Source organism: Microcaecilia unicolor, chromosome 3 (genome assembly GCF_901765095.1).
Source record: "Microcaecilia unicolor chromosome 3, aMicUni1.1, whole genome shotgun sequence".
Taxonomy (NCBI): domain Eukaryota; kingdom Metazoa; phylum Chordata; class Amphibia; order Gymnophiona; family Siphonopidae; genus Microcaecilia; species Microcaecilia unicolor.
In genome coordinates, this window is record NC_044033.1 from 91976164 (window position 1) to 91990978 (window position 14815).

At 46.1% G+C, this 14815-nt stretch overlaps 1 protein-coding gene across 1 annotated transcript in view; it reads left to right on the plus strand.

The window, feature by feature from the left end:
* USP34 (ubiquitin specific peptidase 34) overlaps positions 1–14815 on the plus strand; it is a 1418841-nt gene that overhangs the window by 517957 nt on the left and 886069 nt on the right. Inside the window, 4 exon segments of the mRNA XM_030196176.1 lie at positions 11491–11515; positions 11518–11556; positions 11559–11588; positions 11747–11906. Coding sequence (XP_030052036.1) covers positions 11491–11515; positions 11518–11556; positions 11559–11588; positions 11747–11906 — 254 coding nt within the window.

The window sequence follows — 14815 nt, forward strand, 5'->3', positions numbered from 1 at the left end:
TTTTTTCCCCTTTTCCTTTATCTTCTAGTTTGGTTTTGCCCGCTTTTAAGTTTCTTTTCTTTTCTATCATCATTCGTTGGGGATTTTTCCCTTCTTTTTTGCTGTGCCTTGCCCCCTTTTCAGCCACCATCGCTTCATTTAATTTAGCCGAGAAAGTTTTTTCCCTTCATGTCCATGAAGGTTCCCAGTGGTTTTAAGTGCTGTTCTTGGTACAATCGGACAATCTCTGGGAAAGACACCCATTCTTGGTGTCTTTAGTGTCTTGGTTCTGACTGTAGCCCAACTAACTGTGTTCTCTGCCTTTGTATGAAGAAGAGGACTCAGGTTTCCAGAAAGGCTCAGCGGGAGAGGATTTTTGGAGTCATTCGGTTCCTCAACTTCTGCATCAAGGTCAGAGGACTTGGCATCGACGTCGAGCATCGCATCAGCATCTGGGGCGTCGGTAAGCATGGCTGCTGTTAGACCCTTGGACACTAGGAGTAGGGAAGCATCAAGTGGGTCTCCACTTCCTCAAGGCCCTCCTGCTGCGCTGGGCCCCCAGGACCAACCTGACCCGAGGTGAGGTGTGGATTCGACGTAGTCCTTGTCGGCACCGAGGAGCCTCGATGGCAAACTTGGGCGAAAGCCAAGAAGCATTGACATTGATAGCACTCAATGTGGAGGAGTGGCCTAGTGGTTAGGGTGGTGACTTGGGTCCTGAGGAACTGAGTTCGATTCCCACTTCAGGCACAGGCAGCTCCTTGTGACTCTGGGCAAGTCACTTAACCCTCCATTGGCCTCATGTAAGCCGCATGAGCCTGCCATGAGTGGGAAAGCGCGGGGTACAAATGTAACAAAAATAAAATAATAGTGCAGAGCTCTCCGGGGCACCGAAGGACTCGGCACCTGAGAAGTGTTGGCGCCGGGAGGAACACTCTCCCCTCCATATGGGAGGTGCTGATGCATTCTGTCTCCCCAGCAGCCACGAGCCAGCTCCCACATATTGACCTTGGCAGTTCTGCAACCTGCGCCTCCACAAACACCCAAGTCTTGTCCCAGTGTCGCCCTCGATGAGCACATCTGGGTCTTGCTCCCTTGAGGTGCTGGATGGTCTTCTGCAGTGGTGTGCATCCAGCATTGGGGGTGCTTATGCCTACCCTCCTGTTGAGGCCACCGCCTCGCCCTTAGCCTGCAGTGCAGCCTCCAACACCGACGATGCATGCAGCACCGGTGTCGACTGCCACCCAAGTCAGCACTCCCTGAAAGTTGGTGGAGGAAGGTTCACTGGAGTCGAGGCGGGAACCGACCTCTTGATGCCGTTCTCGAGGACATGTTAAGGCCAGGTTGCTCTTGATATTCCCATCAGGCGGTGTTGTCTGACACCGAAGAGGAACGCTCATGGGATTCAGAGGAGGATCCAAGGTACTTTTCCTAGGATGAGTCCAGGGACTATGCCTTGGCACCCCAAGGCAGAGAAGATAGAACCCTGGATTCTTTTGGGAGGAGATATATCAGGCTTCAATGATCACCTCCCATATACAAACCTACCAGCTCTTCACGAGTATTTACTTGCAAAACTCGGTGCGACAGTTGTCGGACTTGGTGGATGCACTCCCTCTGGAGCAGGCCGAGCCTTTTCGCCAGTTGGTCAAACAGAAGAAGGCGTAAGTTCTTGGCCAGGGGCACAAGACACTTTTGATGTGGCATCCAGGATCTTCTGCTCAAGTATAGCAATGTGCAGACTCTCATGGCTGCGTGTTTCTGACCTGGAACACTCTGTTCAGCAGCGGTTGGTGGATGCCCCCCGGGGGGTGGGGGGGATAACCTTTTGAAGAGAAGGTTGAAGAGGTCGCTTACCAAATCAAAAAACATACTGGTACAATCTCCTCTCCCTGCTGGACACCTTCTGCACCTACCTCCTCAGCTAGGAGGGGTTTTTGACAAGCCAAGGAATGCTCCCTATACTATTGGGCATAGGTACAATGCTTAGGCTCGCCAGCCTGCTCAGGCTCAGCCCCATCACACTTGTTCATGTCAACAGCTTGCTCCCTAAAGCCCCTGTTGCTCCCCAGTCAATGCAAAAGTCAAGCTTTTGAATGACTCCAGCAGAACATAGCCACAGTAAACTGTCCGTCCTGGATGATTGTCGGTCAGGTGAGGCTGGCATTTTATGGCCCTTATAACCTCCGACCAGTGGTGTTCTTCAAATAGTTTGTCTTGGATATGCACTCGGTATCTAAAACCTCCAAATTGCTCACCGAGAGCTTGCTTGTTTAGCTCTCAGCACAGACAGTACTTGCAGAGGAGCACTCAAGCCCTTCTGAAGGCCCACGAGTTTTAGGCCCATTCCACTAGGGGAGGATAGAGTGGGGATTCTATTCCAGTACTTCCTTGTGCAAAACAAAACAGGGGGATGCATCCCATCTTAGATCTAAGGACCCTGAACAAATTCCTAGTCTGAGAAAAGTTCAGGATGGTTTCCCTGGGCCCCCTTCTACCATGGTCCAGGAAAACGATTGGCTATGCTCTGTGGACATAAAGGATGCATATACTCATATCCCGATACTGTCACGTCTCTCCTGGAATCTCAGGGTTAGTGAGCCCTTGGGCCACTGCTGAGGGCGGCAGCGGCAGGAAATCACCCAAACACAGACAAGGCAGGACAGACGTATCAGCAAACCCAGGAGCAGGAACTACCAGGTGAAGACTGCAGCCGAGGCAACTCAAGCTGTAGCAAACAGGACAGGAATTCAGCCCAAACTTCACCTGCACTTGACTGCCGTTCCTCAGGAGTTGAGCCCCTGGGTGCAGGCGGCCGACAGGACTTACCGGACAGGGCTGGAAGGCAGAACTGCAGGAAACAGCAGCTGGCTGGCGAACAGCAGGAAACTTCCAGAAAGCACACCGGGGTTGCAGGCAGCAAGCAGCAGAATAAACCAGAAAACAAGCCGGGTCTGGGCGGGCAGCAGACAGAAGATTAAACCAGGAGACAAGCAGGATCAAAGCCACAATTAGGAAAAAGCACAGCAGCACTGAAACAAACTCTCACCAAAGGAAAACTCCTTTGAGGACCTTTGTTTGCAAGGCAAACTAGAGACCTTCCCAGGTGGTTAATAAAGGCAGCATACAAAGGAGTTCCAGGTACGGGTACTGCTTAGTTCCAAAAAAACTCCCAAAACAATCTGGAAGGCTGGAAGATCCGGACCGGACAGGACCAGCATATCTTCTGGAACATGGGAAATGGTAATTCATCAGTTCACAGCAGCCACCAGGTTTAACCACTGGGGGGCGAGGTGACTGAGAGCCAGGAACCTGGGCACAACCGTGACAGATACTTCCAACCAATTGGATGCATCCTCAGTTTTGACTGGGTACACACCACTTTCAGTACCGCATGTTGCCTTTTGGCCTTATATCAGCTCCCAGGGTCTTCACCAAATGTGTAGCGGTAGTTGCAGCATCTCTACGCAGACCGGGAGTCCATGTGTTCCCATGTCTCGATGATTGGCTGGTAAAGAGTACCTCTCCATATAATGCTCAGGAGTCCATGCGGATGACTGTTCGAGTGCTCGAGCTACTTGCGTTCATTTTAAATTACCCTAAGTCCCATCGCCCTGTCCAGCGATTGGAGATCATAGGAGCCGTGCTCGATATACAGAAGGTTTGTGACTACCTTCTGGAGACTAGAGCGGACTCTCTTGTTGCACTCGTTTCTAGGGTTTGAGCCTCTCAGCAGGTCACAGCTCAGCAGATGTTGAGATTGTTGGGCCACATGGCTTCCACAGTGTATGTTACACCCATGACACATCTTCACATGATATCAGCTCAGTGGACCCTGACTTCTAAGTGGTGCCAGAGCTTGTACCCTCCCTTCAGTAGTGGACCATTCAATCCAGTTTGACTCTGGGACTTCCATTCCAAATTTCCTCTGCTACAAAAGGTGCTGACGATGGATGCATCTTTCCTGGTATGGGGGGCTCCACCCAGGAAAGGATCAATCTCCTAGAGCTCCGGCTGATCTGGAACGTTTTAAAGGCTTTCAGAGATCTTTTATCTCATTAAATTGCGCTCAACCAAACAGACAATCAGTTTGCAGTGTATTACACCAACAAACATGGAGCACCGGATCATGCCTTCTGCTCAGAATGCCATCCGGATGTGGCATTGGGCTTGCCAACATGGCATGTTCCTTCGAGCCACTTATCTGGCAGGCAAAAACAATACCCTGGCCGACAGACTGAGCAGGATAATGCAACTGCATGAGTGGTCTCTCAATATGGGCATAGCCTGCAAGAACCTCCGCACGTGGGGCACCCCGTTGGTAGATCTCTTTGTCACTCAGATCAACCACTAGGTCCCTCAGTTCTGTTCCAGGCTTCAGGTCCATGACAAACTAGCATCAGATGCCTTTCTCCTCAATTGGGGGACAGGTCTTCTGTATGCGTATCCTCCCATACCTCTAGTGGGAAAAACTTTGTTGAAACTCAAGCAAGACCACGGAACCATGATTCTTATAGCGCCGTACTGGCTGCGGAAGATATGGTTCTCTTTACTTCTGGTGTTATCCTCTGAAGAACCGTGGGGATCGGATGTTTTCCTATCCTCATCTCGCCAGAACAAGGGGGTCTCTTCTACATCCCAACCTCCAGTCTCTGGCACTCACAGCTTGGATGTTGAGAGCCTAGAATTTGCCTCCTTGGGTCTTTGGGACTCCACTAAGAGGTGCTATTCTTTCAAATGGATGAGTTTGCCATCTGGTGTGAGAGCAAGGCCCTGTATCCCCTTGCTTGCCCTACAGAGACCCTGCTTGAATACATTCCTACACCTCTTAAAGTCTTGTCACAAGATCAACTCCATAAGGTTCACCTTAGTTCAATTAATGCTTATCAACTTGTAGAGGGGAAGCCCATCTCTGTCAAAGCCCCCAGTCAAACCTTCACCCGTGTCATGGGATCTCAACATTGTTCTCTCCCAGGTGATGAAAGCTTCTTCGAGCCACTGAATTCCTGCCATCTGATGTACTTGACCTGGCAGGGTCATTTTCTTGGTGGCTGCTACTTCAGCTCGTAGAGAAGCTTCAGGCCTTAGTGGTGGATGCTCCTTATATTAAGTTCATCACAACAGAGTAGTCCTCTGCACTCAACCTAAGTTCCTGCGAAAAGTGGTGTGGAGTTCCATGTTGAACCAGTCCGATTTCTTGCCAACATTATTTCCGTGACATCATGCCCATCCTTTTGAAAGCAGCTTGTAGACCTTGGATTGCAAGAGAGCATTGGGCCTACTACATGGAGTGGACCAGGCCCCACAGACAAGTCCGCCCAACTTTTTATTTCTTTTGATCCAACAGGATCGGGGTTGCCATTTGGAAATGCACCATTATAATTAGCTGGTAGATTGCATTTCCTCCACTTATGCCCAGGCTGGGCTGGCTTTAGAGGCTCATGTCATGGCTCATAATGCCAGAGCCATGGCCGCTTCGGTAGCCCACTTGAGGTCAGCCTCCATCGAAGATATTTGGAAGGTTGCAACGTGGTCTTCAGCCCACACATTTACATCACACTGCTGCCTTGAGCAGGATACCAGACATGACATTTGGTTCAGGCAGACAGTGTTGCAGAATCTGTTTGGGGTCTAGAATCCAACTCCACCCCTCCTAGGCCCATTTTATCTGTTCCAGGCTACACACTAATTCTGATTGTATATATGTTCAGTGTTATTAATTTGTTTTAATGTCCCTCACTATTGCGAGGCACAGTTGACCAATGTTTTTTGTTTTGGTGAGCCTGAATGCTAGGGATTCCTCACTTGTGAGAATAGTTAGACCTTCTTGTCCTCTGAGAAAGTGAAGTCGAACACACACTCAACGCATGGAAACAAATACAAAGGAAATACAAATACGCAATAAGACAGACCAAAAGGTCCTACTACAAAACTAAAATTGGGCTGGATTACAAAAACACGAAGAAACTATACCATCTCCTGAACAAACTACTAGACACAACACCGGTCTAGACACAAGGCCTAGACACAACACCACAACCAACACTGACATCCCATCTGCAGACAACCTTGCTAAATACTTCAAATAAAAAATTGTAAACCTACATAAAACCATACCTCAGGACATAAAACCATACCTCAGGACAACACGGATATAGAAAACTTCATTAATGATCTAGACCCAACCACTGGTGAATACCCAGTGGACTGAATCTGGTCAAACTTCGCTCTCCTCACCGCCGATATAGTTACCCAGGCGATTAAAAGATATTCCAACAGCTACTGTCAATTGGACACCTGCCCCAGTTACCTAATGAAGTCTGCCCCCCCACCGCTTCATAACAGATCTCACATCCTACTTAAACTTCATGTTTCAAAAAGGTATCTTCCCTAAAGAAAAAGGCAACATCCTACTCACCCCAATACCAAAAGACACCAAGAAAAAAAAACAAATGACATCACCAACTACCGCCCAGTAGAATCTATCCCATTAGTAGTCAAACTAATGGAAGGATGGTAACCAAACAACTTAATGATTCCATAAACAAATTCACAATACTACCAAGTCACAATTTGGCCCCTTACACAGCACCGAAACAGTACTACTTACTCTCCTAACTAAATTCAAGCAAGAAATAGCAATAGATAAAAGCATTCTTCTTCAATTTGACATGTCCAGTGCGTTCGACATGGTCAATCATAATATACTTCTAAGACTCCTAGATTACTTTGGAATCGGTGGAAATACTCTCAAATGGAGCAGGGTTTTCTAACCACCAGAACATATGAAGTGAAATCAAGCACAAACACATCATCACCTTGGAAACCAGACTGCGAGGTACCGCAGGGATCACCACTATGTCCGATCCTTTTCAACCTCATGATGACCCCACTTGCCAAGGCCTTATCCATCCAAGGCCTTGACCCATTCATCTACGCTAATGACGCTACAATGTACATCCCCTACAAACACGATCTGGCAGAAATCACCAATGAAATCAAGCTCAGCTTAAACATCATGAACTCATGGGCAAATGCATTTCCAACTAAAACTCAACACAGAAAAGACACATTGTCTCATCGTCTCATCCCAATACAATACATACAACCCACAAACATTAACACCCCAGGTTACACCCTCCCTATCTCAGACAGCCTGAAAACTCTCTGAGTAACAATCGACCGGAACCTCTCACTAGAGACCCAAGCTAAATCCACCATAAAGAAAATGTTCTTCTCAATATGGAAAACTCAAACGCGTGAAACCTTCTTCCCGAGGGAAATATTTCGCAACCTGATACAATCAATGGTACTAAGCCACGCAGGACTATTGCAATGGAATTATTGCGGGATGCAAGGAACAAATCATAAAGAAACTTCAGACCGCCCAAAACACAGCAGCCAGGCTTTTATTTTGGAAAAAAACGCGTTTTGACAGTGCCAAACCCCTCTGAGAAAAATTTCACTGGCTTCCAATCAAAGAACGTATTGCTTTCAAAATCTGCATGACAGTTCATAAAATTATTTACGGCGAAGCCCCTGGATACATGACAGACCTCATTGACCTACCAACCAGAAACACTACTAAATCATCACGATCATACCTAAACCTCCACTACCCAAGCAGCAAAGGACTCAAATACAAATTTAGTTATGCATCTAGCTTTTCCTACTTAAGCGCACAACCTATGGAAACACACTGCCAAAAGTAGTAAAAACTACACTCGACCACTTAAATTTCTGGAAAACACTAAAAACAAAACCTGTTCAAAAAGGCATACCCACTGACCCAACATAAAAAACCTGGCTAATAGCGACATACGTAACCAAAGACCATAATGGACATATCCCTAACTCCTCCTCTTCCTTTCTATGTTCCCCTAATGTATTTACCTTACATGAACCTCATTCTACCACAATATCACCTTGTATTTGCTCATACCGGAACTGGCTAATGCCGTTATGGTACTATGAAAGCCACATTGAGCCTGCAAATAGGTGGAAAAATGTGGGATACAAATAAAATAAAAATAATATACTGGGTATTCGCCAAGAACAACGGGCCTTATAGTCTCACAATTCCTCCCACCTTCGCTTGGAGTTGTCTCCTTTCTTATTTTTACTTTTTTGCTGTAGTATAAAACTGAGGAGACTGCATGCTCGTTTCCATCTCAATAACCTATCTAAAATGGGTCTTTATGTCTAATTTTTTTTAAACTTTATGTATATTCAGCAATCTCAAAGTAACTAATAGTGACACTGATTTATCTTGCGAGGTCACTGCATATGGAAGCTTCAGTAGTAATTAAATAGGATTATCTGGTTTATAATTGCTGTGTTGATGGCACGAGCTAACTGTTTTTTTTGTAGAATTCTCTGTGATTAAAATCTTTAAAGTATACATTAATGAAAATAAAGGTCAATAGAAAAATCTTTTTCATATGGTTCTGGCAGGGGGTAAATCGTGAATCACAATTAAAATGTATTAATCGTGATTAATGATTACCGTCCCTCCCCCGCTCGAACGCCCAGTCCGACATCTCTTCCCCCCCGTCCCGGACCGCCAGTAGCTCACCTCCCTTTCCGCTCCCCCTCCCAGTTTAAACTTTGTTGTTTGCAGTAAATCTTTGCCCTGCACAGCAGCTTGAAACACTGCCTTGGCCTGCACTGGGCCTTTCCTTCTGACCCATCCCAACCCCTTCTGACACAACTTCCTAGTTTCTGAAGGGGGCTCCAGGTCAGAAAGGAAAGGCCCGGTGTAGGTCTAGGCAGCGTTTTAATACACTTCCGCTGCAGGGCAAATACTTACTGCAAAATAAGGTAAACCAGGAGGGGAGGGGAGAGCCACTGGCGGTTCAGGAGAGATGGCAAGCGAGGGAGAATGCTGGAGGGAGGAATTCAGAGAGAACATGGGCAGGAGGGGGGAATTGAGGGAGAATGCGGGAGGGGAGGGAGAACACAGGAGGGGAGGCACATTTGAGAGAGAATGGGTGAAGGCACAGTGGGGGGGGGGGGGGCACATAGAAAGAGAGAGAGAAGGGATGAAGGCATAGGGGGGGCCACATAGAGAATGGATGAATGCATAGGGGCCACAAGAGAGAGAATGGATGAAGGCATAGGAGCCACATGGATAGAGAGAGAATGGATGAAGGCATAGGAACCACATGGATAGAGAGAGAATGGTTGAAGGCACAGAGGGGCACATAGAGGGAGAGAGGGAATGGGTGAAGGCACGGGGGATCCATGAGGGAGAATGGGTGAAGGCATGGGGGCACATGGAAAGAGAGGGTGAGAATGGATGAAGTTGCACATTGGGGCACAGGGAGGGAGCGGAGCTAAGGAGATTGGGTGAAGGCACAGAGAGGCACATGGAGAGAGAGAGAATAGGTTGATGCATGAGGGGCACATTGGGAGAGAGAGAATGGGTGAAGGCATAGGCGGCACATGGAGAGATAGAATGAGTGAAGGAGGTGCACATGGAGGAAGAGAGAATGGGTGAAGGAATGGGGGAACATGGAGAGAGGAGAGATGGAACGGGAGGCACATGGAGAGAGAGAATGTGTGAAGAACGTGGGGGTCACATGGTGGGGATAAATGGGTGAAGGAACGGGGGCACATGGAGTTGGAGAGAGTGGCTGAAGGAAAAGGGTCACATGGAGGGGGAGAGAAAATGGGTGGAAGGAACGGGGGCACATGGAGGGGAGGGTGGGTGAAGGGACGGCTACACATGGAGGGGGGAGAGTGGGTGAAGGAACGGGGGTTCCATGGATGGGGAGAGAGAATTGATGAAGGAATGGGGGGCACATGGAGGCGGAGAGAGAATCGGTGAAGGATCGGGGGCGCATGGAGGGGGAGAGAATGGGTGACGGGACGGGGCACATGAAGGGGAAGAGAGAACGGGTGAAGGAACGGGGGGCACATGGAGGGAGAGAGAGAAAATTGATGAAGGAATGGGGGCACGTGGAGGGGGAGAGAGAATGGTTGAAGGAACGGGGCACATGGAGGGGGAGAGAGGATTGATGAAGGAACGAGGGCACATGGAGGGAAAGAGAATGGGTGAAGGAACAGGGGCACATGGAGGGAGAGAGAGAAAGGGTGAAGGCACAAGGTGCATGTGGCAGGGGAGAGAGGGAAGGGGGGCACATGGAGGGGGAGAGAGAGAATGGGTGAAGATTGTGGGGAGGACGTGGAGAGTAGAGAATGGGTGAAGGCATTGGGGGCACGTGGAGAGAGAGAGCGAGAATGGGTGAAGGCACGGTGAGGCACTTGGAGAGAGAGAGAAACGGGTGAGGACCCCAATCCATAGGTACAGTACCTGTTCGTGGCTGGTGGGGTAGCTGAAGCCCCACCAGCCGAAGAAATCCACTGCCTGAGTCATCCCCTTCCTCCTTTGTACTGCCTCAGAAGCAAGGAAGTCAGCAGGGTTTTCTCCAGCCACCCCAATGCTTGCACTTCCCAAGCATGCTCACTTTGTTCATGAACTGAGCATGCTTGGGAGTGCCAGCATCGGCAGCTGGAGGCACCCCCCTGATTTCCTCGCTGCTGAGGCAGCACAAGGAGGAAGGGGGTCGCTTTGGCAGTGGATTTCTTTGACTGGTTTCAGCATCCCTACCAGCAAAGGTATATCTAATGTGTGTGTGTGTGTGTTGGGGGGGGGGGGTAGGACAGGGAGGAAGAGGAAATGTGTGCCCCCAGTCATGCCTATTCCCCCCCCCCCCCAAACAGCTGGCTATGCTCCAACATTAATTGCGATTAAATTTTTAATTGAAATGGAGCCCTAGTTTGAGATAAAATATATGGACAATAGTGATGAAAAACAAGTGCAGGCTTTTATTTTTTTAACCTATTAAGGTAAAGGAGGATACGTGTAGAAAGCATCAAATAGAAGCACCATTTTCCAAATTTATGTGCAAAATACAGAAAAGAGCTATTCTATAAGCTAGATGCTTACGTTTATGCACATTGTTTCCCCTGTAAATGATTAGAATAATGATATTTACATGCCAATATTCTAAGTGCTATTCTATAAATACCTGCTGAATTTATATAGTGTGTATTTGATGGGTTGGGGGTGGAAGGAGGGGGCATATACAGGGGTGGAGCATGGGCAGGACTCCCACTTATGTATGTAACTGCCATGTGTCCCTGCTTCATTTAGGTACCCACACTTATACCAGTTCTGTTTCTGGTGTAAGTGTTTGGTGCTTGTATCGTAGGTGCACTGATACTGGGTCATGTTTTTTTTTCCATAACAGAAACTAGGTGCCTAGGTTTTCTTATAATAGGCTCCTACCACAAAATGGTGGCAGACAGTTAAAGAATTGCCCTCAATTGTTATTTATTATTTGTCATAGCAAGACTTTATTTTATCTAATCATAGTAAGCCAATGTAAAATTTACATGCAAACTGAAAATTGGTAAATCTCATTAGCATTATTTTACAAACAGAAGTGAGACATGAAAATGTTTTTTGAATTGTACTCACAAAAGGATTTTATTCTTGTCTGGTAGTTGTGTGGTATGGATCAGTTCTGGGGATTGCTTTAAGAGCACAATCTGGCGATGTCAGTCGAGCAGCTATCAATACATCAACTCCTATTACATAAATGGTAAGAATATTTCTGATAAGAGGTTTGGTGAAAATGTAGTACAAAATGCCTTTTTGTTCATTCCTTAATTGCAATAAAGTACAGTAGTTAAAATATTATATCTTTGTACTAATATCAAGGTGTCTTTTGCTTTTTTGTTTTGGAATGTCTGTGTGCAGGTAAAACAGGCCTGGAAAAAGAACATGAATTTATTAGTAAGTGTATGGAAAGTCTTATGATAGCTTCTAGTAATCTTGAACGAGACTCTCAGTCCAGCCTCACTATTATAGAAAGGGGACTTCTGATGCTTAAAACACACCTGGAAGCTTTTAGAAGAAGGTAAGTATATATTTTTTTATAGTATAAATAGCACGTATATGAGAGACTGCAAAATAATAGTGATTTATGAAGTTTTCTTATATGCAAAAAATTAAAATTAAGAACAGAAATGTTAGCATTGATCAAATGTGTTGATTCATTGGAATTGGTAAGAAGGGCTACCTCTCCAAACTGCTCAGGCTTGACTCCAATGCCTCTTGTCTTTATTGTGCTCTTAAACTGCCTAACTAATTTGTTCAGGAGTGGGAAATAGATCCAGGCACTTCAAACAGAAACCAAGGGGCACTGAATATAAAATTCAAACTTTAATTGATGACGTTAGATGATGACTCAACACGGTGTCATGTTTCGGCACAAAAGTGCCTGTTTCAGGAGACTCTTAAAGGTATTGTGAAAATTACAGTCACAAATAAATGTCTTCTATTATAAATATAGCAGTAAAAATGAGCCTACCTTCGACTCAGTTGCTGGAAGAGGTCTTAAAAAAGTCTTTTCATGAAGAGAGAGACTGAGTCCTTTTAGGATTGGCTCACTTTGACTGCTATTTTTACAACGGAAGACATATGTCATTTTCACAATACCTTTAAGAGACTCCTGAGGCAGGCACTTTTGTGCCAAAATATGGTACTGTGTCGTCGACATCATCTAAGTCATCGCTTTGTAGCGCTATATAAATGCTAATAGTAGTAGTAGTAGTAATTAAAGTTTGAATTTTATATCGGTGTCCCTTGATTTCTGTTTGAAGTGCCTGGATCCGTTTCCCACTCCTGTTCCCTGCTTTGCACTTTCCCGTGGGATTCTGGTGTTATTTCCACACCTGTGGTTAGTTTGCAATTGGTTCACCATACTGAATGTGCCTCAGTTGAGGTCTTAGGCCAAGTTCTTCCACTGTCTCATTAACCTCTTCCCCTCTTTCCCTGCCTCATCCCTGACACCAGAACGAGTGCTTACAATTTTTCTCATTTTTTACTCTACCATCTTCATCTCAAGTTGCCAAAGTTATTTCATCACTAAAATCATTGCCACTTCACGCTGACTATGACTTAGACCACGTCCTCCATCAGCTCCCTCTATGCTATCCCCCAAACTATTCCCTCCTCCGACCACTCACATCCCACCTGCAATACCTTGTAACCCTATTACTATGTAAGCCGCACTGAACCTGCCCTGAGTGGGAAAGTGCGGGGTACAAATGTAACAAATAAATGATCTCTTGCCAGCCTATCTCTTGTTCATATTCTTCCCCCATTCCTTCAGCCACACTATTTCTTGATAACCACCAGTTTATCTATGAAGTTTTCCTTTGTTTCCGAAGAATGCCATGGATGCTAAGAATGCTAATGCTGACCATTTCTCTGTGAGTAACTATAGACCTGTTTCCAAACTTCCTTTTGAATCCTAGCAGCTCAGTTACTGACTTCCTTGAACAGAGAAACATCTTGCATTCAAGACAGACTGGATTCTGTCTACACCATTCAACTGAATTGACCTTCCTTGGTCTTACCAATTACTTCAGTCTAGACTTAGATGAGGACAGGATGTTCTACTTCTTTCCCTTGGCCTTTTGGTTGCTTTTGACTTGGTAAATTGTATCAAACTCCTACAGAGACTAGCTGACTGAATATCTCTGGTTATGCTATCACTTGGATTCCTACCTCTCTGATTGTTCATCTATTGTTCACCATTCCAGTGCAACATTCTCTCCCCAGCTGTTGCTGTCAGGTGTTCCCCAGGGTTCTATCCTAGGCCCCATATTTTTTAATATTTATCTTGCCCTTCTTGTTTTATTCCTCCAGACCTTGCAGTTTACTTTCTTCATATATGCCGGTGATATTCAGCTTCTTTTCACTTTTGACTCTTCCTCTTCCTCTGCAGATACAGTACTCTTGGCAAAATTAGACCTGATAGACTAGTTTTTGGACAGTGATCTGAAACTGAATGGTACAAAGGCTGAAGCCATGATGTTCTCATCCCAAGCATCCCAGATCACTGTTCCTAAGCTCACTGTTAATAAATCCCTCTTCCATTTAAAGACCTTCCCTCCCATACTCACATCTCACATTCAGTGTTGTGTTTCTTTACCCTGAGGAAACTGAATTCAGTACATGCTTTGTTGTAACCTTCACTACGCATACTCCTTCTAGGCATAGTTACCATCAAACTAGATTACTGTAACTCTCAAAACCCAGATCCGCAGACTGCAACTTGTACACAGCACTGCCATTAGACTCCTCTGTGGTTGAAATTAGTTTATTGTAACTCTCAAAACCCAGATCCGCAGACTGCAACTTGTACACAGCACTGCCATTAGACTCTTCTATGGTTGAAAATAATTTGGCCATGTCACTCCCCTCTTTTTGAATGAACACTGGCTCACCGTAGCCTATAGCTATTATATCCAGTCCTCAGATCTTACTGCGTTCCTGGCTACCTTCCTTATACCTTATTCACTTGCAAGAAGTCTTTGCTTTGTCATATCAATATTTCTTGAGAATTCCTTCTTTTCATCAAGTTTGCTTTGACAGGAGCTCCTGTTTTAGTGTCTCTGTCCCTACCCTATGGAATAGCCTTCCCCTTTATCTCAGATCAGAACACCTCCCTCAATAAATTCAACTCAGAAAGCTTTTAACAATCTTCCCATTGTGTTGGGACTCTCTTTCTGCCCCTCAACCAGGATATAGCTAGGAATGTACAGCCAGTGTAACTGCACAGTGCGCAAAAGAGTCGGGTGCCAAAATTGTGCTTTGTCTTTTGACTTGCTGCACTGGTGCCTGGGATTTTATGCTCTAACTGTTGAGCTGCCTTACAGACAGCAGCTGTCCTGAGGTTTCAAGTCCTGTGAGTCTTCCTAAGCTACTTGCACGTGACTCAAGCTTAGAGCCAAATCATGGTACACACATGAGAGATGG